The 26,116-nt window shown below is 35.9% G+C and overlaps 2 protein-coding genes across 2 annotated transcripts in view; one reads left to right on the top strand and one right to left on the bottom strand.

Moving 5' to 3' along the window:
- LOC147838394 (uncharacterized) overlaps window positions 1-26,116 on the top strand; it is a 900,722-nt gene that overhangs the window by 569,443 nt on the left and 305,163 nt on the right. The window lies entirely within an intron of this gene.
- Window positions 3,118-26,116, bottom strand: part of LOC147831499 (NACHT, LRR and PYD domains-containing protein 3) — a 30,467-nt gene continuing 7,468 nt past the window's right edge. The window contains 25 exon segments of the mRNA XM_087303897.1: window positions 3,118-3,274; window positions 3,404-3,577; window positions 3,777-3,950; window positions 4,046-4,331; window positions 4,334-4,500; window positions 4,678-4,851; window positions 5,013-5,183; window positions 5,673-5,843; window positions 5,986-6,156; window positions 6,304-6,474; window positions 6,910-7,083; window positions 7,197-7,367; window positions 8,523-8,696; window positions 9,122-9,292; window positions 9,384-9,557; window positions 9,662-9,832; window positions 10,358-10,528; window positions 11,204-11,377; window positions 11,491-11,661; window positions 13,547-13,720; window positions 15,784-15,954; window positions 16,136-16,306; window positions 16,456-16,626; window positions 23,071-24,964; window positions 25,047-25,242. Of these exon segments, the coding sequence (XP_087160023.1) occupies window positions 3,118-3,274; window positions 3,404-3,577; window positions 3,777-3,950; window positions 4,046-4,331; window positions 4,334-4,500; window positions 4,678-4,851; window positions 5,013-5,183; window positions 5,673-5,843; window positions 5,986-6,156; window positions 6,304-6,474; window positions 6,910-7,083; window positions 7,197-7,367; window positions 8,523-8,696; window positions 9,122-9,292; window positions 9,384-9,557; window positions 9,662-9,832; window positions 10,358-10,528; window positions 11,204-11,377; window positions 11,491-11,661; window positions 13,547-13,720; window positions 15,784-15,954; window positions 16,136-16,306; window positions 16,456-16,626; window positions 23,071-24,964; window positions 25,047-25,242 (6,144 nt within the window).

The raw sequence follows: 26,116 nt of genomic DNA, 5'->3' as shown, positions 1-26,116 counted from the left end.
TCATTGGCGAGAACAGCCAAACTGGTTCATACTGCCACCTGCTGGATTGGATTACTCTACCTTTTAAAAAGGTAGTAAATTAAATGACACGCAGGGCTGTCATCTAATATGCTTAATTCTGAAAATGCAATTTCTAAGGTTTTTTAGACACCAAATCTATTCAGTTTGTAAGTTATTAGTAGGCTGTATGCTATCTTGACATTCATCCTACAAATTGTATTATACTCCATGATGAATAGCAGTTATTTGAGCTTCAGTTTCTAAGATATGTGAACGAGATCTGTTCCTTGTATTGTTATTAGATATTAAAATATTAAAATGTCAGCAACTGAATTATTTTCTAGTATCTAGTTTTGCAAAGGAAGTTGTAATAGACCTGCTTCTGTGCCACTAGCATGTTTATCTGGGTTTTTTTACTCTGATTTAGACTCGGTAAATATTTTATTTAAAACCCAAAATACGATTTCCCATTCAGCTAATTATTTGATGAACATAAAAACACTTCATGTGAACTACATTAGTTTTCTAATCGGATATTATATTAGCAGACTGATGCTAAGACCTTAGTGTCATCCTTATTTAGAGTACAAATATGATTTAAAGTGTTGATTGGTCTTTCTGAATCCACTGAGGTACAAATAGGCACAAAGTTACCCAGTGACTGAGTTACCTTTAATTCTGAGAGTATAAGTGTATTTGAATTGATGAAATTATCTGTATTGTGAAATTATTTTATCTTGAGACCAATGTAAAAACTAATAGCCAATAGCTTTTATGTTAATAACTAATAACTTGAAAACACCCTTATCTCATTACTAAACATATGGGTGCAACAAGCTTTTAAAATGTTTGAGCTTGCAAAATGAATAACTCTGAAAATGATCTTTGACTGAATCATAAACTGTGAGAGTGCTGCAATTTGATCTACTGAGAAACTGTCCAGAAAAGCATTAAGTATCTTAAAAATAGCGTTTCCATCCTTCACAATTTGTTCACATGTTGTGAAATCCAAAAGTAATGAGTAAAAAGTGCTACACTTATCTGTGAAAACTGTTTTCACAACTGATAAACGTTCATATTGTGGACATTTTTATACACTCACAAATCTAAAGGTGCTAAAAAAATGTTTAAAAAAAATCATAAAAATGTACTTTTAAAACTGTATCACTCCAGTGTGTGATTCGGCTTTTGTACCTTTCTGTCTAAAAGTGCATACTCACAATACTGTTTTCTGTAATAAAAATTTTGAATACAACATTGTTATAGTTTAACAACTTTATTAATCCCTCAAGGGGCAATTAAATTAGGGCAGGAGCATCATGGCACATTATACAATAAAAAAATCACTCAAAAACAATATGATAAAGATTATAAAAACTGTCAGTTATTTTTTTTTATTCTGGTTTTGACTTAAAGCACTAAATATGTTAAATTCAAGATTTTCTGTAAGTCTGGTGGTCTTTTATCATTACATCACACTGTGACAAAATTAGTCATTTTGGTAGCTTCATTTCAGTAAAAGTTTAATAAAACGTCCTGAAACAGGATGAATTTATAATACAGCAACCTAATACATGAGAAGATTAAAGACAATTTGATTTGTTCATTCATGACAACTATTATGGTTTAAAAGTAAACAAACATAGTTCGTATATTCAATGTCAGAAAGATATAATGTAAAACAGAAGTGCCACATTGAGTATAACTTAAGGAATACACTTAACACTTATATTCTTTGACAGGCAAATTACTTCCATCAGGACTTTATACTTTAGAGCCAGATGTCTGCTGAAAGTACATATCTGAGCCCTGAGCAGACCATTCTTCATCCTCCATGGCACCTATAAAATAAAATTGTGAATCTATTATTGCTGCAGTTTTCGACTGTACGTATAAGCCTCTTCCACAAATCATTTTTAAACAGCAATACAAAAGAGCAAGTGAAATGAAAAAAAAATCACATGTACTATTTGAAGAGATTTTTTTATTAGAAATGTGCATGAAGTTCTCAAAGTTTTAAAAGAAAACTAATTATATTTGTATGAATTTGTATGTAAGTAATGTGCTATACTATTGTAAAAAAAACCTACTGATTTAATTTGGCTTATAAAATAATAAAATCTGGTCGGCACCAATAGCCTAGTGTTTAAGTGCGCCGACATATAGCACCATAATGCTCAAGGCAACTGGATTTTGATTCCCAGCTCAATGTCCTATGGCGATCATTCCCCTATCTTTGCTCCCAATGCTTTCCTGACTGTCCTCCACTATCCTATCCCATTAAAGGTGAAAAAAAAAAAAATAAATAAATATATATATATATATATATATATATATATATATATATATATATATATATATATATATATATATATATATATATATATATATATAATTTTGATAAAATGAAATGTAAAAAAAATAAAAAACACACTGTCAGAAGTATTGATAGCTCCCAACATAAACATCATAGAAATTTTCATTTAGCACCTCCTTCACACATTCTATCAGCATGCTAGTCTGTTTTATAAAGCACACTCAATCTTGATCAATTTACAAATATTGTGTTACAATAACGTCACATGATGCCAAATAAAGCTGCCCAAAATATGCAGCAATTTTGCAGCATTTGCTTGACTTGGCATTTAGCAGTATTGAGACAGTTGTTGAGGGACCAACTAGCTTTTGTGATGATCCTCACCTGATGATGATGGGTTCACAGAGTTCCCGAAACTAATTTATGCAAAAGTTGATGCAAGTTAACCTTGTCTAGGCTGTAGGAGGAATGAAAAAATGTGTTGGCTAGTTCATTTTGAATCAAACTATTTGAAGTAGACATTTATAAAAATGTTTAAATACCATACATTCAAAACACTGATATAAATGTTTATTAAACTAAAGAACGCAATGTTTAAAAAAAAGCTGATAAATGAACCAGGAGTAAATGTTTCAAATTGTGAATTAAAACAGTGTTTCTGTCAGCAAATGTAAGTCTATCGCACCTTAAAAATGCTTAAATTAACAATTAGCCATTTGTTTCAATAGTGTAATGCTATTTTCCTTTCATATTTCATATAGATCCAAGAGGTAAACTTTTACAATGCACCAAAAGTTTACTCACCTCAGTTTACAGTTAGAGTCTCGTAGCGCATCAATCAGTTTCTGCCTTGATTTGAATATATAATTGTTTCTAAGATCAAGCTCTTTCAGGGTTTCTGTGTTCATCAAATTGTGAGCAAAAGAGGAAACATCTGTGATGCCACATTCAATTAGACTAGAAGATAAAAGATACAAAACAAATAAAGAATGTTGCAACTTCAATATGTACTCACAACCACTATAAGATGCTGAAATAGTGTTTTGATTTTAATCATTGTAATTCTCTAAAGTGTATGTTCTTCACCTCAATCTCTCCAGTTTACAGTGTGGATCCTTCAGTACTTCAGATAAAAGATATACTCCTGTGTTGTTTATTTCATTTCTACTGAGGTCCAGTTCTCTCAGGTGTGATGGGTTTGATTTCAGAGCTGAAGTCAGGATCTCACACTGCTTCTCTGTAATACTGCATTGACGCAGACTGTAGACAAGAAAGTGAAAAGATATTGATGTTAAGTACACAGAAACTAACGTTCAAAACATGCGAGTCAAATCCATCATAAACACCATTTAATCATTAATACACCAGGAAACTTCTGGGCAATATTTTGTCCAAGATAGAAGGACAACTAGAATTTGGCGATGATAGTTTGGAGGCTTTATATGTGTAAGTTACTAACAGTAGTTTCTCCAGATTGCATTGTGGCTTCATCAGAAAATCCCTTAAGTTTTTCACTGCAGAGTCTCCCATTTCATTCACACTGAGGTTCAGTTCTCTCAGGTGTGATGGGTTTGATTTCAGAGCTGAAGTCAGGATCACACACTGTTCCTCTGTAATACTGCAATTACTCAAACTGAAGACAGAAAGAGAAAAAGACAAGTAGTCATTTATAAAAGACTTTACTGAAGATTTACAAAAGGCAAAGTAGTTTTTAGTATGGTTACGAACTGTAGTTTCTCCAGCTTGAATTGTGTCTTTATCAGTAAATCACTGAGGTTTTTCACTGCAGAGTCTCCTAGTTTATTATCACTTAGGTTCAGTTCCCTCAGGTGTGATGGGTTTAACGTAATTGCTGAAGTCAGATTAGCACAACCCTCTTCTGTAATACTGGTATTGTTCAGCCTGCAGAGAAAGAAAACAAACCAAAATGTTCTTAAATTCACTTCAAAATCTTCTTTAATAAAAAAAATTATAAAATTTAACAGGTTAAGCATAAAACCATGTGCAATACTCACACCAGTGTGCTGATCTGACAGTGTTTATCCTGCAGTAGAGTAGCAAGATAACTCACTTTGTCTTCTATTTTACATCCACCCAGATTCAGTTCTTTCAGGATTAACGGGTCCCCAGTGAGAACATCAGACAAATGTTTACAGACTTCCTCTACAGCAGAACTAAGAAACCTGCAGATGGGAAGATGAAATTGTATCTAATTTAAATATTAACTAAAGTTATTGGTGAAAACATTCAAAATTAAAATTAATTTTTCACTGCCAAATTTGCAGGTTCTTTTACAGTTTTCCAAAACAAAAACAAAAATCTTTGTTTCACTGAATTTGTATAATTTTATCACATCTCACCTCAGTGTCTTCAGTGTACAGTGTGGATCCTGCAGTAAGTCAGTGAGCTCCTTCACTCCTGATTGTCCAGGATCATTTCCTCTGAGATCCAGCTCTATCAGGTGTGAAGGGTTTGATCTCAGAGCTGAAGCCAGAGCTTTATAACCTTCTTCACTGATACTGCATTCTGATAGTCTGGAACAGGGAATTCATTTTATATTCAAACAAAAATACAGAACAGACATTTACAAGACATCTGAGAGTCTGGAACAGGATTTATTTTGTTTTTGTTTTTTTATGCAAACAAAAATACGTAACTATCATTTGCAAATTTAACATGTCAGACATAACCTCACCTGAGTTTCTCCAATTTACAGTTGTCCTTCAGTCCATCAGAGAGCCGCTTCACTCCTGAATTCTGCAGATTATTATTGCTCAGGTCAAGATCCTTCAGACTGCTGGAGTCTGATCTGAGAACTGAAGCAAGAGCTGAACAGCTTTCCTCTGTTAGACCACAATTACTGAGCCTGAACATAATATAGAGTGATATAATGCTTACGGTGAACTGTCAGGACATTATAAACTCACCACATTTAGTATCTTCCTGTTTTTAAAATCAGTGATCTGCACTGCCTAATTGAGACACAGTATAATATGGGTCTCATGTCAGACAAGGATCACTATGTTACATTGCATTGTGCCTTATATTATGAACATTTACTCTACCACAATATTTTCTGTGGATTTTTAGTGCTCCGCTGCAGCTCCTCAAGACACTTACATTTAAACATCATTCCATCTCATTTTATGTTTAAACAACTGATAGAATACTTAGTTCAATTTAATATACTGTACTAGGTTCTGATTATATTACAGTGTCACTGCTGTTCAAGAAACCTCATGAAATTGAAGTCATGCCAACCATTTCGCATGATCATTTTTGGTGGCCTTAGACACAACCCATACATATAGGTTGTGAAAAATGTGTCAATATTTATAAAAGACATTGTACTCACATGAGTGTGTTGAGTTTACAGTGTTTATCCTGCAGTAGAGCAGAGAGTTGATTCACTCGTGTGTCTCCTAGCTCATAATTACTCAGATTCAGTTCTTTCAGGAGTAACGGGTTTTCACCCACATGTCCAGCCACAAACGAACAGGCGTCATCAGCAGCAGGACTCAATAACCTAAAAATCAAAATTTAAATTTAATTCACTTTTAATTATGCTATAATAAAAAAAATGCATTTTATGCATATTTTTTTGATACTCTTTCTAAAAACTGTTTGGATAAAAAGCATGCATTTTATTTTTTCACATAATAACTGACCTAATTTTTGTTTTAAACTGAGGATCCTGTAGGACATTAAAGAGCTCCTTCACTCCTGATTGTCCAGGATCATTTCCTCTGAGATCCAGCTCTATCAGGTGTGAAGGGTTTGATCTCAGAGCTGAAGCCAGAGCTTTATAACCTTCTTCACTGATACTGCAGTCTGAAAGACTAAACAATTGCACTGAGGTTCAAATTCATTATTAGACTGAATCATAATGTTTCTCTAAATTATTCAACATTTACACAAACAGAACACTCATCCTCTAATAAGACTTTGAAGAAATCTATGTGAACACTTTTGTTGAATGTACTGACTTGAGTATCTTCAGCTCACACACAGGATTCTTCAGTCCCTCACAGATCTCTCTGACTCCTGAGTCCAGCAGACGACTGTTGTTCAAGTTCATCTCTTTCAGGATGGTTTTGGAGGAGAGAACAGCAGCTAGAACTGAACAGCTTTTCTCTGTCAGCTTACAGTTATTCAGCCTAAACACAAAAACAGCATTATTAACTCTTACTACACTTTATATTGGCTCACATATGCCTCACTGTGGCTACAGGTGCTGTTTTACGTAAGATTTTAGATGATTACATAACTGAGATCCCAACAGTGTTCTCATTAAACTACTTCAGCAAATCAGAAATAACATGCAAAACTGGTCCCTGCATCACAGCAACTTATACCGTCATCGTTTCCTTCAATAGATCAGAAAATTAGGTTGGTTTATTGGCACTTAAGGTGGTTTAGATCTAATCAATCCAAATGTTACCATTTTAGTTGTCAAAGATATTTGTGTAAACTGAAAGTGTGATGGAATGGATTCTTATAGTAGCCTACATGTACGTAATTTCAGCACACACCTGTGCAACATATGCACTGTGGTCCAGGATCACAGATTTTCTAAAATTATGGTCACTTACTTTATTTTCTCCACTTTATTATGCGAGTCCATCAAAAAAGCAGAGAATTTCTCTCCATCCAGATGTCCTAATTTAACTTTACTTAGATCCAGTTCTGTCAGTAATAATGGATTTATGTACAAAGCTTTAGTGAGATACTCGCATGCTTCCTCTGCACCAGGACTCTTCAGAAACCTACAGGAAGTAGAACAGAAGTTAATGTTCTGCATTGACTATTTGATGGTTATCATGTAGCACATTTCTGACTCTATGTTTGTTCCAAATACTGAATATAAATAGATTAATACCGGATAATCTGTAATTTACACGATCCCTCCCGCAGGAAATCAATGAACTTTTTCACTCCTGATTTTCCAGGATCATTTCCTCTGAGATCTAGCTCTTTTAGATACAAGTTTGATCTCAGAACTGAAGCCAAAGTTTCATAACTTTGTCCAGTGATACTGCAGTCTGACAAACTGTAAATAGAGAAAAAAAAACATGAAATACTTGTGCAACAAAGTACTAAATTAAATGCTTTAAGTTGTGAAGTCCGATTGGTCTGATGAAGTTAATTATATGAGACACACACAAAAAATAAATAATAAATCACTGATGTATTCTGATATTCCAATGCATAAAAGCACAACTCTTAATAATGTAGCCAAGCGTAAGAGAAAGGACAGGTGCCTCCACCAGAGGGCGCGCCGAACCAACAAATCAGCTGGAGGAACTTTGGCTGACCTCTCTGCTCAGCTTACACACATGACTCTGAGTGCGTGAATGTGCAGGCACACTATACATGCTGAGGATAAAACTGCTTAAATGTTGATTCATGTTTTGCAATATACTTATGATTATGTATCGGTTTGCCCGAGGGGTCAACTAACTGTTCAATTGATAAGCATGCTCTTGAACATATGATTTAATTAGGTTATACACCTGGGTCTATGAATGACCTATGCTCTGTTTCTACAAACCTGTTTCTAAACACAGTTTCTGAAACCTTTTATTGAATACCGTTTCTGAAACCTGTCTCTGAACAGGGTCCTAGTAGTGGATCTTTATCTATGCATAAGGAGTTTAAAAAGCTGAAATCTACAAACCAGCTTTGCGCTTTCTGACTTCTATGTAATGAATGTCTTAGGCCCTTTATTCTCAACGGAAGAAAGTAAAGGATTTTGTTTTTGTTTTTTGTATCTTTGTTTATTCTACTTTTTTACAGGATTTTATTTTATTAATAAAAGTGTATTTTTTTAATTTTCATCATATTACCTTGTGTGGTAAAGTATCAATTCTAATTTATTTCTTGAGCAAAATCTTATAAAGATGATCCTTTAACTAAACTCTAGCTAAAAAATATAGCATAGGGAGGATCCTGGTTTATCTTTGTTTAATTAGGCGGTCCAGCACAAAGTACATTCGCCTGATAAAATATTATTTCTTTAAAATAAAAAGATTAAATAATATTGGAAATATTTAAAAAAAAAAAAAAAAAAGCACTTTCACGGTATAAACATGCAAAAAATGCCTTAATGAAAAAACTTGACATTCAAATATCTACACACAATATTAAACAGTCTTCAAGTAGTAAAACAGACTTTTAGAGTTTTTAGACCAATTTAAATACACACCTCATTTTCTCCAATCTACAGTGTTGATTGTTCAACAGTAAACATATTCTGTCTACTCCAGAGTCTTCAAGTTTATTTCCACTCAGATTGAGCTCTATCAGGTGTGAAGGGTTTGAATTAAATGCTGAAGTCAAAGCAGCACAACCTTCTACTGTAATCCTGTTATTATTCAGCCTGAAGACAAAGACAGAAAACATTGTTTAGTTGTGTTAAGGCAACCCACAGTTGCATCCGGTGAACTGTTTGGGCGTTATAAACTTGCTGCATTTAAGATCTTCCTTGTTCAAAATCAGTGATCTGCACTGCCAAACTATACAATATGGGACTCATGTCAGACAGGAATCACTGCATTGCATTACATTGTACCTGAACGTAATATAATTAACAATAACATAATTTATACATTCCTATAATATGCATACTATAATTAATGCTAATAAACCATAATATTATAAACATTAATAATGAAGAAAGATATGTTATTTCTAAATTTATTAGAATCTTGGATCTCAAACAATACACTTTATACACACTATATATAAAAGTTTTATGAATACAGTTGTGAGGAATGGTCCTGCTGGTGAATGTACTGTACTCACTTGAGTATTTTCAGCTCACACACAGGATTCTTCAGTCCCTCACAGATCTCTCTGACTTCCGAGTCCAGCAGACGACTGTTGTTCAGGTTCAGCTCTTTCAGGATGGTTTTGGAGGAGAGAACTGTAGCTAGAACTGAACAGCTTTTCTCTGTCAGCTCACAATTATTCAGCCTAAACACAAAACAGCATTATTCAATAATCAGCACACTTTCAACTTTTGATATTAATTACTGTAAGTTATAATGTCTGATTTTATGTTTACTTGATTTTCTCCACTTTGCTATGAGAGTCCATCAGAAGAGCAGAGAGTTTCTCTCCATCCAGATCTCCTAATTTATCTTCACTCAGATCCAGTTCTGTCATTAATAATGGACTCGTACCCAGAGCATTAGTAAGATGATCACATGCTTCCTGTGCAGCAGAACTGTTCAAAAACCTAAAGAAAAAATATTAGAACTGTAAATTAAAAAGTGATCACTGTTAAAAACTTGCAGCAAGACAGCATTTTGTCCTGCTAATTGTAATGCTATTTTTAATCACCTGATGGTCAGTGTTTTACATCTGTACTGTGATAAATCAGTGAGCTCCTTTACTCCTGATTGTCCAGGATCATTTCCTCTGAGATCCAGCTCTATCAGGTGTGAAGGGTTTGATCTCAGAGCTGAAGCCAGAGCTTTATAACCTTCTTCGCTGATACTGCAGTCTGAAAGACTAAACAATTGCACTGAGGTTCAAATTCATTATTAGACTGAATCATAATGTTTCTCTAAATTATCCAACATTTACACAAACAGAACACTCATCCTCAGGGCTTAATTTGTGCCGGAAATATGAAGTCTGATCCGACACCTCATTGTATTGATCCCCCTCCTCATACGGCTCTTCAATTTCTTACGCGTCACCACGACCCGCCCAACACCCCCCATGCCCCGATCTGTTGCGGGACCTCACAATTTACAAATTAAGCTCAGCTGATCCTCTAATAAGACTTTGAAGAAATCTATTTAAACACTTGGATTTGAAATGCCTATGCGAGTTGATTCAATAATTAAAAATCAGTAGGAGAGTAATTTTGATTTTAATTTTGCTACATATACTTTATTTTTCAATTTCCACATTTTCTTCCAGAATTCTTTGTAGTGATCCTATTTAATGGAGAAAAAATTAATCATCGTTGAACTGATTCAATATATACAATACTGTTGTGACGGTCTGGCTTTTGTTAAATGTACTCACTCAAGTGTTTCCAGCTCACACACAGGATTCTTCAGTCCCTCACAGATCTTTCTGACTCCTGAGTCCAGCAGACGACTGTTGTTCAGGTTCATCTCTTTCAGGATGGTTTTGGAGGAGAGAACAGCAGCTAGAACTGAACAGCTTTCCTCTGTCAACTCACAGTTATTCAGCCTAAACACAAAAACAGCATTATTAACTCTTACTACACTTTATATTGGCTCACATATGCCTCACTGTGGCTACAGGTGCTGTTTTATGTAGTATTTTAGAAGCTTTAGAAGATTTTTTCATGCTGCTTACTTCATCACTCCTAAATTACACAGATTAATAACTGACTACATTTATCAATGATAGGTAGCAATAAGATGAAAAACAAAGTCATATAATTAAGCACACAAGTTTATACCTGTTTAGTTCTCCATAGATTTATAATTACTGCCACTTACCAATCTATATCATATCGTTTTGTTGCCACCGTAACCACTGACTAGCTCAGTTAGAGTTTAGTGAACTTTTATACACAAGTCTGCACAACAGTGTCAAATCTGTGCTCATTGCTGCATCAACCTATGCTCATGTCAAATTTACAGCTGAAAACATCTTATTTTATCAGGTCGAAGACATCAAGTTTAAATGTTTCTCACATGTGCAGTCACATTTTCAGGAAAAATGATCAATACAAAAAAAAAAAAACACAGGAAAACATGGTTCAAGATGTGTGTAAACTGAAAGTGTGATGGAATGGATTCTTATAGTAGCCTACATGTACGTAATTTCAGCACACACCTGTGCAACATATGCACTGTGGTCCAGGATCACAGATTCTCTAAAATTATGGTCACTTACTTTATTTTCTCCACTTTATTATGCGAGTCCATCAAAAAAGCAGAGAATTTCTCTCCATCCAGATGTCCTAATTTAACTTTACTTAGATCCAGTTCTGTCAGTAATAATGGATTTATGACCAAATCTTTAGTGAGATACTCGCATGCTTCCTCTGCATCAGGACTCTTCAGAAACCTACAGGAAGTAGAACAGAAGTTAATGTTCTGCATTGACTATTTGATGGTTATCATGTAGCACATTTCTGACTCTATGTTTGTTCCAAATACTGAATATAAATAGATTAATACCGGATAATCTGTAATTTACATGATCCCTCCTGCAGGAAATCAATGAACTTTTTCACTCCTGATTTTCCAGGATCATTTCCTCTGAGATCGAGCTCTTTTAGATACAAGTTTGATCTCAGAACTGAAGCCAAAGTTTCATAACTTTGTCCAGTGATACTGCAGTCTGACAGACTGTAAATAGAGAAAAATGTGTGAAATACATGTGAAACTAAATACAACAATGAATGCTTGAAGCACAGTACACAAATAAATAAAGTATTATTTCTTTTCAAAAACATATATAAACAGAATATTTTATTCTTGTTTATGTAAAGCACTTTGAATTACCACTGTGTATGAAATGTGTAATTAGGGATGCACAATATATCGGAGGCCATATCGTTATCGGCCGATAAATGCTCTTTTTAATATTATCGTTATTGATCCGATGTCTATATTAGGCTGATATCTTTAAGCCGATAAATTACGTAATTGTTGCCGCGCACGCGTGGGCGGAACATGTTCAGACTTGTTCATGGATCTCTCCTTACACTGATTATTCCTTCAAAGTCCGTCCTTTCTTCACGTAGTATTGCTGTGCGTTAATAACTCAGTGAGTAACCATTATCCTTATCATTGTAGATATGTTTGATTGAGTGCCATTGTGTATTTTGCTTCAAATCGCCTCAGGAAAAAATATTACATATGAAAGCCTTTCCTGCACTTTCTCTTTGTTGTGTTAGAGATAGCAGGGAGATTTACTTATTACTCCAGGGCCGAATAATATTAGTTTCGGGGTTAATTCTTTTAGTTGCAGCCGGTGAATGAACGAGGACCCGAAAAAAAGAGCTCCTCTTTTCTGTCTCTCCCTCTTCGCTTCACACACACACACACACACACACACACACACACACACACATCAAACTGACCTGCACACGTGACGCGCTAAACAAAAACTTTACATAAGGTTTTTAATCTAATATAATTATTTTTTTTTATCAACGCATTGCTTCCCATGTGTTGTTGATGTAAGATTGTATTCAGTTTGATCAGAATATTCATATTGATTATAACGAGCGCGCAACAGCTTTCACCGCGCGCGTACACACACATAGATCTGACAGCCTTCACACACACATAGATCTTGAGCCTTCACAGATCAACAGGGGAGAGTGGTGCATCGGTCACTGAATCCAGCATACGGGCCACACGTTCTGTCTTTGTATTCTGCTCTGTGTTTGTCAGCTTTGATGCTACATGTGTTCGAAAGAATCTAAAACGCCAAATAGGATGAATTTATGTCGCATTTTTAAAAATAATACATTCTGTATCTAGCTTATCACTTGTACTGTGGCTCTGAACTGTCAAAACCCACTCTAAAAAAGGCTTTTTCGGACATGACATATTTGTACACATGTACATTACTGTAACCCGTTTTATTCAAGAACATTTGAGCTGGTTTTAGTCCTTAGCTCTTTAATTTTCATCTTATTTAAAATATATTTACCTTGCTTGTTAATTAAATCCCATTTTGTTATTTAACCTTTTTTAATTTTATGCAAGTCAATTTGAATGTTAATTTACTATGAAGAAAATGAAATAATGTATTTTTTGCATGCTGATTTGTGTGAAATCGTGAATATAGGTTATATATAATTGAATATATAATTTTGAAATCATAGCTTTTTGCTTTGAGTATAGGCTATTCAGTTCAAAAGAGCCGAGTTTCAGCTTTTATGAAGTTTGCTGTGTAAAAATATAACATTTTGAAATATTTATAATTATCGGCCTATATATATTGGCAATCGGCCTCCAAGTCTGAAGAATTATTGGTTATCGGTATCGGCCAAAAAATCCATATCGGTGCATCCCTATGTGCAATATAAATAAACTTGCCTTGCCTAGAATTAAAATGTTTTTATAGAAAGTGGAAATTGTTTAAAAAATGAATTTTCATATTTTAAGCATGCAACAAATGCCTCATTGAAAAACTCTAAAATTCTAACTTCATCACAGTATCTTAGGTAAGATTAAAGTCTTCAAGTAGTCAAGTAGACAGACATAATAAAATACACACTTTAATTTCTCCAATCTGCACAGTGTATTTTCCAGCAGTGGACAGATCTTCTCTACTCCTAAGTCTCCTAGTTCATTCACACTCAGATTGAGCTCTGTCAGGTGTGAAGGGTTTGAATTAAATGCGGACATCAAGTCAGCACAACCTTCTGCTGTAATCCTGTTATTCTTCAGCCTTTAAAAGAAAAAAAAGAACACCTTCTTCAGTTTATGTATGAATCTTCTTCAATAAACAACTATGACAGTGTGAATCTGAACTGCTTACAGAATGGGCTCCATAAAAGCGGACTTTTAATTTACGCTAAGCCATCCACGGACGTACCTGGTGAACTATCAGGACATTATAAACTGGCTGCTTGTAAAATATTCCTTTATCAAAATCAGTGGTAATGTGGGTCTCACGTCGGACATACTTTATTACAGTATTTCCGTGAGTTTATTGTGCTCCACTACAAAACTTATATTTAAACATCTTTCCATCTTGTTTTGTGCTTGAAAAACTGAATAAACACTTGGGTCTTGTAAGAAATGAGTCTGCTTTGACCCAACTTCCACTCTAAGGGCTCTATTTTGATGATCTAGGCGCAACGTGCAAAGCGCAAGGAGCAAAAGCATTAAGGGCCTGTCCGAATCCACTTTTGCTATTTTAAGGACAAAGAAATCCGCTTTGTGCAGTGGTGCATGTTCTAACAGGGTTGAGCTTATTTTCTTAATGAGTTATGGGTGTGTTTTGAGAATAACCTAGAGTCTCATGTCCGATTACCTTTATGAATCAGTTGTGTTGTGCCATGGCGCATTTGCTATTTACATGACAGACTTTGTAAATGGAAAAACTGAACACTTCACAAGAAAGAAAACAGTTAAACAGAGCATCTACAGTGCGAGAATGAGAGATGAGCCTCCTCAGGGAAGGGATAGGGAAACGTCTTGTACGCACAGACATCCATTGGCCTATAAATAATTAATTTAGTTTATTAAGCGCAAAATATTTGTTTCAAAACTATTTCTAAGTTCAGTTCTAATTTCCAGCAAATGAATAAATGAACAATAATAACAAAGTGTGTTCAAAAACCTGAGTTATATCAAAATACACATGTTGTGCCCCATATGGTCTAAAACCTGACAGGTGGACAAATCTAAGCTTGTTTTTAAAAAAACAAATATACATATGCATATAATAAATAATACTGCTAATAGTGATAACATTATACAAAACCAAATTGTCATGAATAAACTGAAAAAGCCCCCCAAGATGAAGAAGGCATGAAAGAATGGTTTTTATATTTATGTTGGCTAGAAAATAATAATTTTGTGTAATATTTTAATCCTTTAATTCTTTTTCTTTTTAATTCTTTTTCCACAAGATATTTGCGTATTGCTGTACACCCTGTGTGTATTAAGCAACGTTTAAGTAAGGTGCACAACTAACGCGCTCTGCGCTGGACTTTAGACCTGCTCTTACCTGGTCTATTACACAGTGTATTTTAGTTCCTAAAAATAGCAATGCACCTTAACATGCCTCTTTTTAGACCAGAACACCTATGGGCACACATATGAGCGCAAATGCATTTGCTGTTTAAACAGCAAGGTGCAAAACATCCAAACGACTCTTGCGTTGAGCTGAAACTAGCAAACAACAATTGCGTTGCGTCTTGCGCTGGCTGTATGATAGGGCCCTAAATGTTGTGTTGATGCTCATTTCCCAAAAGGGCTGACTTATGATAAGAAAGAAAAGTCAACAGTTGTTGTCTCTGCACTATTTGAGATGACCACATCTTGAGCAAATGGTACTAATCGTAGAATAGGGATGGGTGTGGAAACAAGGGACCTGAATCTCATACATCGGTGGGTCAAAACTGCATTAACAAAGCACAGCTGTGACGACAGCCAAGGAGCATCTTCATTAACTTATAAAGGCAGTAAATTAAAACAGTATAAGGTTTCAGTTTAATAATGTTCATGGTTCATTCTTACTCTCCTGAAGCCAGAGTACTGCCATGTACTTTGAGACTGCTATAGTGAATAAACATCTTAAATAGGACATTCTACGGTAAATCTATTTAATGTACCGGATTATTGTGATTATTTTACTGTCATTGCCATTCAAGGAACCTTTTGAAATTGAATATAGTCACACCAACAATTATACAGGATGATTTTCAGTTGCATTAGATATGATGATCCATGCACATAGTCTATTAAAAACGTGTCAATGTTTATAACACACAATATACTCACATGAGTGTGTTGATCTGACAGTGTTTGTCCTGCAGTAGATCAGAGAGTTGATTCACTCGTGTGTCTCCTAGTTCACGATCACTCAGATTCAGTTCTTTCAGGAGTAATGGGTTTTTACCCACAATTCCAGTCACAAACTGACAGAATTCATCAGCAGCAGAACTCAAAAACCTGCAGATAAGAATTTAAGATAAGATAAGAAGATAAGAATTAAAATTTGCTTTAATAAAATGTTAAACCTGACTACTTATAAAACAGGTTAGTTTTCTTTGATTAAACAGAATTTATTAAATAAAATGTTTGGATAAAAGCATACATCTATTTATTAGATTTTTTCCACATCATATCTGACCTCAGTTTTGCTTTACACTTTGTATCCAGTAATGCATCAGTGAGCTCCTTCACTCCTGATTGTCCAGGATCATTTCCTCTGAGATCCAGCTCTATCAGGTGTGAAGGGTTTGATCTCAGAGCTGAAGCCAGAGCTTTATAACCTTCTTCACTGATACTGCAGTCTGATAGTCTGGAACAGGGAATTCATTTTATATTCAAACAAAAATACAGAACAGACATTTACAAGACATCTGAGAGTCTGGAACAGGATTTTGTTGTTGTTGTTGTTGTTTTCTGCAAACAAAAATACGTAACTATTATTTGCAAATTTAACCTCACCCGAGTTTCTCCAATTTACAGTTGTCCTTCAGTCCATCAGAGAGCAGCTTCACTCCTGAATCCTGCAGATTATTATTGCTCAGGTCAAGATCCTTCAGACTGCTGGAGTCTGATCTGAGAACTGAAGCAAGAGCTGAACAGCTTTCCTCTGTTAGATTACACTTACTGAGCCTGAAAATAAACACCAACACTGAAGATGAACAGCTGAACCATTTAAGCAACTAAATCAACAATCAAAATTAATCAGATTTTTAGTAGTGCTGAAGTTTAAAAGTTCAGAACAAAAGATAACATAACAATAAAACAATAATACAAATCTATACAGTTATTAATTAAAATATATTAACAGAATATATTAAAAGCATATGATTATCTTTGGACTGAAATTAGTAAAGACAGTAGTTAAGACATTTGAAAATGATTTATTCTTTAGTTACTGTGTGTAAATGCAGTATGGGAGAAAGACTGATGTATTTATTTATTTATTTATTTATTTATTTATTTATTTATGTATTATTATTATTAGTGGTAGTATACAGATATTCTTAAGGGGGGAAAAAAATCGGAATCTGCAAATACCTATATCAGCAGGTTACACTTTTAGACAAATTCTGAAATCAGCCTAGGAAATTGCAATTAGTCCATCTCCAGATAAGACAATAAGAAATTATTTTACTGATAAAGACAGTTAAACAGCACTTTCTGCATACTGACCACATTATTGAACACAGGAGATGCTGAATGAGTCATATAATGTGCTGCTCCTATAACATGTATAATATTAGTAAAATCTAAAAAACATTACAACTAGAAATGCGTTTATTTGAAACATTTTTTACTCAAAAGCATTTCTCATTTATGGTGAGATCCGGATTTGCTGCTCGTCTCCTTTAAAAAAGACGCAGCTCCAGTATGTGGTGATTGTCCTGTCTACAGATTTGGTAAGTGTATGCAATCAGCGCCCTTTCTTTGTTCATTCTGATGGCAAAGTTACAGTTTGTATGGTCAGCTGTACTCTTTCAGTGTTTAAAGACAGACCTTAGTCAAAATGATTTTTAAGTTACTTAGTTTACAGTACGTTAATATCACTACAATATTAAAAGGTCCGCTGTAAATGCTGCTCTCTGAGTGTGAACAAGTGAACACTAAGCAAACTTTTGCCGACCGTCGTGTTGAATTTTCACTGCATTTGTGACAGGATAGTCCACACACACATGGCTTTCTGACCTACTGAGTGCATCTGAGTTACAGAGAAATGCAGAGGCTTTTTTTCTTATACGACGTGTGGTATCAAACATCCCACCATCATTAAACACACTGTCTCTCCTGCGTGTGTTTGTTTGTACCTGGTCAGAAGCGTGTGCCCAAATGGCAACTCCCATTTTTATTCAAACCCTGCCCATTTTTATTCAAACCCTGCCTATTTTTCTTCCCCCAACACTTCCACCCAAACAAAGCTAGACACACCCACTTTCCAGACTTTTTCCAAACTAGAGGTGTGAAAACATCCTGCTGAAATGGGGGGTTTCATGGCCCTTTTCAAAAACTCTGCATTTCTTTGTTACTTAGATGCACTCGGCAAGTAGCATCAGAAAGGCATGTGTGTTATTCCTGTTACAAATGTGGTGAAAATCCTACACGTCGGTAATAGTTTGATTGCGGTGTTTACATGTTTACACTCAGAGAGCAGCATTTACAGCAGATCTTTCAGTCTATAATATTGTAGTGATATTAACAAACTGTAAACTTTAGTAACTTAGAAATCATTTGACTAAGGTCTGTCTTTAAACACTGAAAGAGTACTGCTGACGATACGAACTAACTTCGCCATCTAAATAAACATAAACAAAGACCATTGATCACTTACTTACCAAATCTGTTAAGACATTACAATCAACACCAACTGGAGCCGTGTCTTTTTTAAAAAGAGACGAGCAGCAATTTCAGATTTCACCATTTCCAGATGAGAAAAGCTCTCGGGTAAACAATGTTCCTTAGACATGTATTTTTGTCATGCGTCGCATGTGCTGTTATCCACACGTGAGTCCAGCTGCGCTCTCATAGCGGGAAATGAAATAAAACCTTCCTTGCAGCAAATTATAAAAGCAACACTGACGACCCGTATCTCCAAACAATTCTTCTTCTTCCACTTGTTTTGGCAACACAACACAACATCTCTCTGCCATCTGAACACTGTACAGGTAAAAACAGTCTTGGAGGCTATCATGCTATTAATGAAGTTGCACCGCATACACAATAGAGAGCGCTGATTGGTTTAAACCAAGCATTACTCATGAATGAATGCAGCACACTCAGATACGTCACAAGGTACTCCCAGGTACAGACAGCCAGTCTACATGCAAGTATCTAATCGCCATGATGCAGTTTAAAAAATTTGTTTTAAACTGGAAGAACGAATTTGCTCGAAATAATGCAAAAACAACCAATTTTTTTCACTTTGTCCTAATAGTGTTTTTAGCAGTGTGGGACACATATGTGACTGTCAACAGCTCAAAAAATGTGTTTTGGTGTTTCGTGACCCTTTAAGCTTTAGTCTAGTGAAGAGCAGCTTTACTCCTGAATCCTGTAGATCAGGGGTGTCCAAACTACGGCCTTTTTATAAAGGCTTTTTATAAATATTAATAGAATCTGGCCCCCGGGTGTCGCTATGACACCTTCAATTAGGCAGCGGTTCCTGTAATGAAGCAAAACGAACCGAACAAACTAAAGGAAACATAATTGATAATCACGTTTTGGCGAGCCATGGTACAACCAAGAAAAAGGAAATTCAACAGTGAGAGCAGGAATTTTAGTCACGTTGGGGCAAAGAATATTTCTACACACAGGTCAGCGGAATATGTGTCTGTTTAATTTGCCAGGAATCAGTTGCAGTAATGAAATAATATAATATTAAAAGACATTATGAAACAAAACATCAGGCCTTCAGCTTTTACACTGGTGCCGAATTAGATCGGAAAGTAAAACAATTAGCAGCTGCTGTATCAGCTCAACAACAGCAGTTTTTTCATGCTAATAAAGAGCAAGAAAATTCTACGCTGGCTAGTTATGCACAGCGAACCCTTCACTGAAGGAGAATTTGTATAGGAGTGTCTGATGAGTGTTGCAACTGTAATTTGCCTTGAGAAGATTCAAGATTTTAAAAACGTAAGTCTTTTTAGAAACACAGTTGAAATAATTAAAATAATTCCATAATACACACACACACACACACACACATATACACGCACACACACACACACACACACATATGTATATGTATATACATATACGATATTAAAACCGAACCGAAATATCGCGATACACCTACCACGATACGTATCGCGAAACTCTCGTGGCGTACCGCGGTACTCTCACGCCCCCTGCTGCCCATTGTTGAGGTTGATGTCACTTGTCTCTTACTAATTGAACCAATTTAAACACATCTTTATTATCATATTTTATTAAATTGTTTTAGTAATGATGAGGATTTGTTCTAAATATTATATTCTAAAGTTAGTATATTAGTGCATGTCATGTCATGTGACTTGAGTAAGCATCACACTCGTTACTACTGGAAGCAGGATGGCTGCTTCACATAGTACTGAGATTGCAGATCCCCCAGACACATTTAAGTCATCTGTGTGGAAACATTTTGGTTTTCCAGTTGAGTACAGGAATAGAATTAGTGTCATAGACAAAGCCTTACTTGTAAGGAAAAACATTTAAAAAGTGTGGTAATTTCACAATGTGAGGGTGTAAGCAACAGAACTGCCAACAAAAGTGATTTAATGTACAAAAGTAAAACCAGAATAATGCCCAATTATACAAAAAAGAGAAATATTTACACTAATAAAAATAATATAATAAAGTAACAAATTCAAACAAAAGTATCAAACAAAAATTTGTTAAACTCGAGCAAGGGGGTGATAGTGAAGACAAACAAAAGAAATAAATATAATAAAACAATTCTAACTCATGAATAACCCCTCTTACCTCGCTAAAACTGATGAAAAGAAAAAAAAGGTCTTCAGCGCCGTGCGCCAATTCTTCCCTATACTGAATAAAATAAACAAAGATGACCTTCACCTCTTACCTGATGTCTTTAACAATACATTTTCTACGCGTTTGCAAAATAGAAATCGTATGACATTTTCCCTATCCACCTTACACTAAGACTGAACTTGAGGAGATACAGCTATATTGTCGGAGCTAAAAAATAATATACAAATCAATTGAAATAAAAATGTACAAACCTCACAAAATTTCTTAAAGTGGGCAAAAGTAATGCAAAATAATTTTACCCAAACGAAAGTTAAGCAAAAACAACGAAAATAATAATCATGTCAGAAAAATACACGAAAAACGAGATCAAAGGAAAAAGCGCTCTCTCTCCCGCTCTTCCTGACATGCTTCTTACATTCCCGCGCTGCGTCGCCAAATGATGATAGATCGGTCTCCTGACCAATCAGCTGTCAAAAAGGCGGGCCTACAGAAATGACAGGCATCAGCTGTCGTGAAGGCGGACCTACATAAATGACCAGCATAGAGGGAGCGGGAGAGAGAGAGAGAGAGAGAGAGAGATCGGGAGGCAAACATACAGCCGGCTACAACCCTAACATTAGTTTCAGACACAACTGCAATGCATTTTACTGGTGAATATGTCATGTAAAACACTTTACAAACACAGTATATGTATATTTTTCATTAATTTAAACAGAAACCTATCTATCTAAATGAAACCATATTATCAAAAATGAGCGTCTGTGTCAGCACAGCGATCAAGCCTCTCATCGGAGAATGTGGATATTATGGTGTTTTTGAAGAAGATCTTTCACTAGTCTACACTGCAGTTATTTATTTAATTTTAGTTTACTTAGTTAAGATGGCTGCACTAAAGAGAATAGTTTTTTTTTTCTGACTAGTCTATATTGGAGGTATTTATTTAATTCTAGTTGTTTACTCGGGTATCCTGACTGTACTAAAAATGTGATGACAAAGTTAATAAAGAAAAAGGTAAGATGTTCTTGTTATTAAGTGAATTGTCCCTTAGCATTGCTGTTAGCATGACATCAACCCTAACCCCACAGCAAACAGAAATCGAACCGTACCGAACCGTGGCTCCAAAACCGTGAACCGAACCGTGCCTTTTGTGTATCGTTACACCCCTAATATATATATATATATATATATATATATATATATATATATATATATATATATATATATATATATATATATATATATATATATATGCGAATCTGTGTGATGTATGTAAAATTTGGCCCGGGACGTTTTTTTTTTTTTTTTGTTTTGCATCTGGCCCTCGGCCCAAAAAGTTTGGACACCCCTGCTGTAGATTATCATTGCTCCTGTCCTGGGGCCTTATGTGTCAACGCTGTGTACACACAAAAACTTTGTGTACGTCAGGTTTCACGCTCATGTTTGGATTTACTAACGATGAAATAAATGTGTGAATGTGCGCAGCTCCACGCCAGCTTCATGCCTGATGTACGTGCATTTCTTGTGTGTGTCTGTCTTATTTCCATTGGCGACTCCTAGAGGCAGTTGTGTTAAATTACACACTACAAAGTGTCTTTGAGCCGTGCAATGTCAGGTGTATGAGACGGGTTCATCCACATGTCTAGCAGGTATATAAGGTTTCCATACCATGCAGTTGACCAGCCAAACATTAAAGCGCAATTTGCAGCGGTCGCCATTTTCCCCAATGTAATCAGAGCTAACTACTGCACGCACATTGCTATAAAGACACAATCTTAGGATGATTTTGCATACGTGAATAAAAAACATTTCCATTCACTAAATGTGCAAATAAAATATGATGCACAGACTTATTAATGATTCATACTTGTCTTCCTCGTGATGAAGAGTATAGGCAAAATCTGATATGTAGCGGGGGGAAAAAAAGAATGAGTTTATTAGATGCCAGATTCAAACCACCGAGTTCATGCTCGAACGTGTCAAAACATGTTGGCATGCATTTTATGAGCTATGCCACACGTTGTTAAAGCCACTTCAAATTTTTCACTGATCTTTGCACCTTGCGGTGTAAATCTTTACACCGCACTATTTCTTTTTTTAATCCACTAAGTGTGATGTTCAGACCCAACTGTGTTAACGGCATTAGCTAAACACTCCCACTCTATTTTTTTTTTTCTTTTGTTATTAATTTCGGAGGACAAACTTGCAAATAACACCATTTTCCTCTGGTCTACCTCCGAAAGGAGCACCTTCAATTCACATTCAGTTCAAAGTTTCTCTTTTTGCTTGCTTTTACCATTGCTTTTTCGTTTGAGTTTAGCCAAAGTAGACTCATTAGCATATTCATAAGGGGGAGGAGACAGGGAGGGGTTTTGTGCTCGTGCATGTTGCGCTCAGTATCACGTTCATGCGGATGTACAAAGAGAATATGCGTGTGATTCGGCGTATGCAGTGTTTCATACATCTGATTTTTTTACTGCGTACGCACATTTACATGAGGACCCTGGTCTTTAAGACTGCTATCTGATCAAAGAACTTTAGCCAAAGCTGAAAAGCATTTGTCTGTTAGGTTTTAACTAGGTAAATGAAAATTTGCATTTAAATTGACTGACTTACAGAGCTCTTTTGGAGGTTTTGATGACTGCTGATAGTCTGATGAGACACTCGTCTGATTTCTTGAATTTCTGGAGCTCAAACTCCTCCATCTCCTCCTCTGATGTCAACAACACAAAGGCCAAAGCAGACCACTGGGCAGGTGAAAGATCAGCAGATGAGAGACTTCCTTTACTAAGGCGAGTCTGAATTTCTTTCACCAGAGTTTGGTCGTTCAGTTCATTCAGACAGTAGAACAGATTGATGGATCTCTCTGGAGAAAGATTCGCTTCAAACTTCTGCTTGAGGTACTGAACTATTTCCTCTTTGCTAAGGTCATTGTGGTCTTGCTGCTGATCTGCTGTTCTAAAGAAGTACTGAAATATTTTCCATATGCTCCATATGTTCCATTTGTTATTGTGGTCGTGCTGTGCAAACAGACCTCGTAAGAGTCGCCGATTTGACTGGAGAGACAGACCAAGAAGAAAGCGAAGGAAAAGGTCCAGGTGTCCATTGTCACTCTCAAGTGCCTTGTCCACTGCAGTCTTCAGCAAATCAATCATGGACTCATTTCTGTTTCTAGAGTCTTGATCAAACACACTTTTCTTGTTGATGTCTAGAATCAGATGTGCATAAAGGGCTGCAATAAACTCTTGAACGCTCAAGTGAACAAAGCAGTACATGGTACCAAGAACAATCCCTGTTTCCTTCTTAAAGATCTGGGTACACATGCCTGAGTAAACTGAGGCCTTATAGACGTCAATACCACAGGCTTCCAGGTCTGTGTCATAGAAGATCAGGTTGCTGTTTAGCAGCTGCTGAAATGCCAGTTTCCCCAGTGAAAGGATGGCGTCTTTATCCCAGGACACATCTGGTGTGTTTTCTCCATCATACTTTCGTCTGCTCTGCTGGATCTGAAAGCGCAGAAAGTGTGTGTACATCTGTGTCAGAGTCTTGGGAGTGTCTTCAGTGTTTGATTCCTGCAGTGTTTTGGAATCAGCCTGATTGTGTTTCACATCATTATTTCTCTTCTCCTGTAAAAAGTTCTGGAGAACAGTGGCTGAAATCCAGCAGAAGACTGGGATGTGGCACATGATGAAGAGACTCTTTGATTGTTTAACATGATCAATGATTTCTTTGGCCTGATTCTCATCTGTGAGTCTTTTTCTGAAGTACTCGACCTTTTGTTCATCATTGAATCCTCTAACTTCTGTCACTCTGTCGATACAGTCAGGAGGAATCTTACTGGCAGCTGCTGGTCTGCTGGTGATCCAGATGAGAGCAGAAGGAAGCAGATTTCCCTTGATGAGATTCGTCAGGAGAACATCCAGAGAGACTGGTGACGAAACATCACAACACGTCTCATTACCAGCAAAGTTCAGAGGAAGACGACATTCATCCAATCCATCAAGGATGAACAGGACTTTGAATCGATTCCTTCTTGTAAGGTTCAGTCCTTTTGTTTCTGGGAAAAACTGAGTTATAAGCTCCATCAAACTGAGTGTTTCTTTCTCCTTTAAGTTCATCTCTCTGAATGGAAGAGGAAATATGAAGCTGATCTCTTGATTTTCCTTTCCTTCAGCCCAATCCAGAACAAACTTTTGCACAGAGACTGATTTCCCGATGCCAGCGACTCCTTTTGTCAGTACAGTTCTGATCTGCTTGTCTTGTTCAGACGCTTCAAACAAATGTCTGCATTCAACCTGTATCTCTTGAGCTTCATGGTGTCTAGAAGTAACTTCAATCTGTCTGACCTCATGTTTAGTATTGACCTGTTCACTGCCACCCTGAGTGATATAGAGATCTGTGTAGATGTTCTTCAGGAGTGTGGAGTCTCCTTGCTGTGCAATTCCTTCAAACACACACTGATACTTCTTCTGTAGGCCACATTTCAGCTGATGAATGAAGAACAGCTCATCTACACACAGAGGAATATAGTGTCAATTTTCATTGTTCTCTTTGACATTTTATAATTGACATTACGACAGTGAGTCTCTCACCTTCTAGAGTATCTGCAGCTTCATCTTGCTTCATTTCTCTCAGGAAGTAGAGTGTGAGATCAAGAGCTGCTTCTCTGATGCTGCATCTGTTCTCATTAAAATCCTTTACAAAATTATTTGTGTTTACTCTTAGTAATATTTTTTTAAACATTTCAAACTCGTTGGTAAGGAATGAGATTATTTGGCTTTCCAGATTCTACAAAGCAAAGAAATAGACAAATTTGTAACAAAAAGTGTACATCTACAACCCCAAATGACAAAAAGTTAGGACAGTATGGAAATGCAAATAAAAAAGTATTGATTTCCAAATTTAACTTATTTGTTTTTTTAAAAATAACATGTATTTTAAATTAGGTTCTTGCAACACATTTTTACAAAAAACGTTGGGACAGAAGCTGTTTAGGACTGATAATCATGTAAAATGGTTAAATAGTGATGTGATTTGAAACAGGCGATGTCAACAGGTGATTGTAATTATGATTTGGTACAAAAGCAGCATCCAAGAAAGGTCTGGTCCTTTAGGAGCAAAGATGGATAGAGGATCACCAGTTTGGCAACAAATACATGAGAAAATGTTTCTCAAAGAAAGATCGGAAGACATTTGGATATTTCACATTTGGATACACTTCAACAGTGCGTAACATAATTAAAAGATTCAAGAAATATGGAGGAATTTCAGGGCATAAAGGACAAGGTCACAAGGCCAAGCTGAACAACTAGGATCTCCAATCCTGCAGCCAGCACTGCATCAAGAATCATCATTCATCTATAGGCAAAATCACCAGAGGGGCTCAGAACTACTTTGGCAAACCTTTGTCAAGTACCACAATATGTAGTTACATCCACAAATGCCAGTTAAAGCTGTACTGTGCCAAAAGAAAGCTATGTAAACAGTGTCCAGAAGTGCTGTCGACTTCTCTCAGCTCAGAGGCATCTGGGATGAAGCATCACAGTGAAAACGTGTACTGTGGTCAGATGAATCACTTTTCAGGTAATTTTTATTTATGTTTTATTTTTTGGAAGAAATGGACACCGTGTGCTCTGGACCAACGAAGAAAAGGATCATACAG

This window comes from Danio rerio, chromosome 22 (genome assembly GCF_052040795.2).
Source record: "Danio rerio strain M-AB ecotype USA chromosome 22, GRCz13ab, whole genome shotgun sequence".
In the NCBI taxonomy this organism is placed as follows: Eukaryota; Metazoa; Chordata; class Actinopteri; order Cypriniformes; family Danionidae; genus Danio; species Danio rerio.
This window is presented reverse-complemented; position numbering and strand designations above follow the sequence as displayed.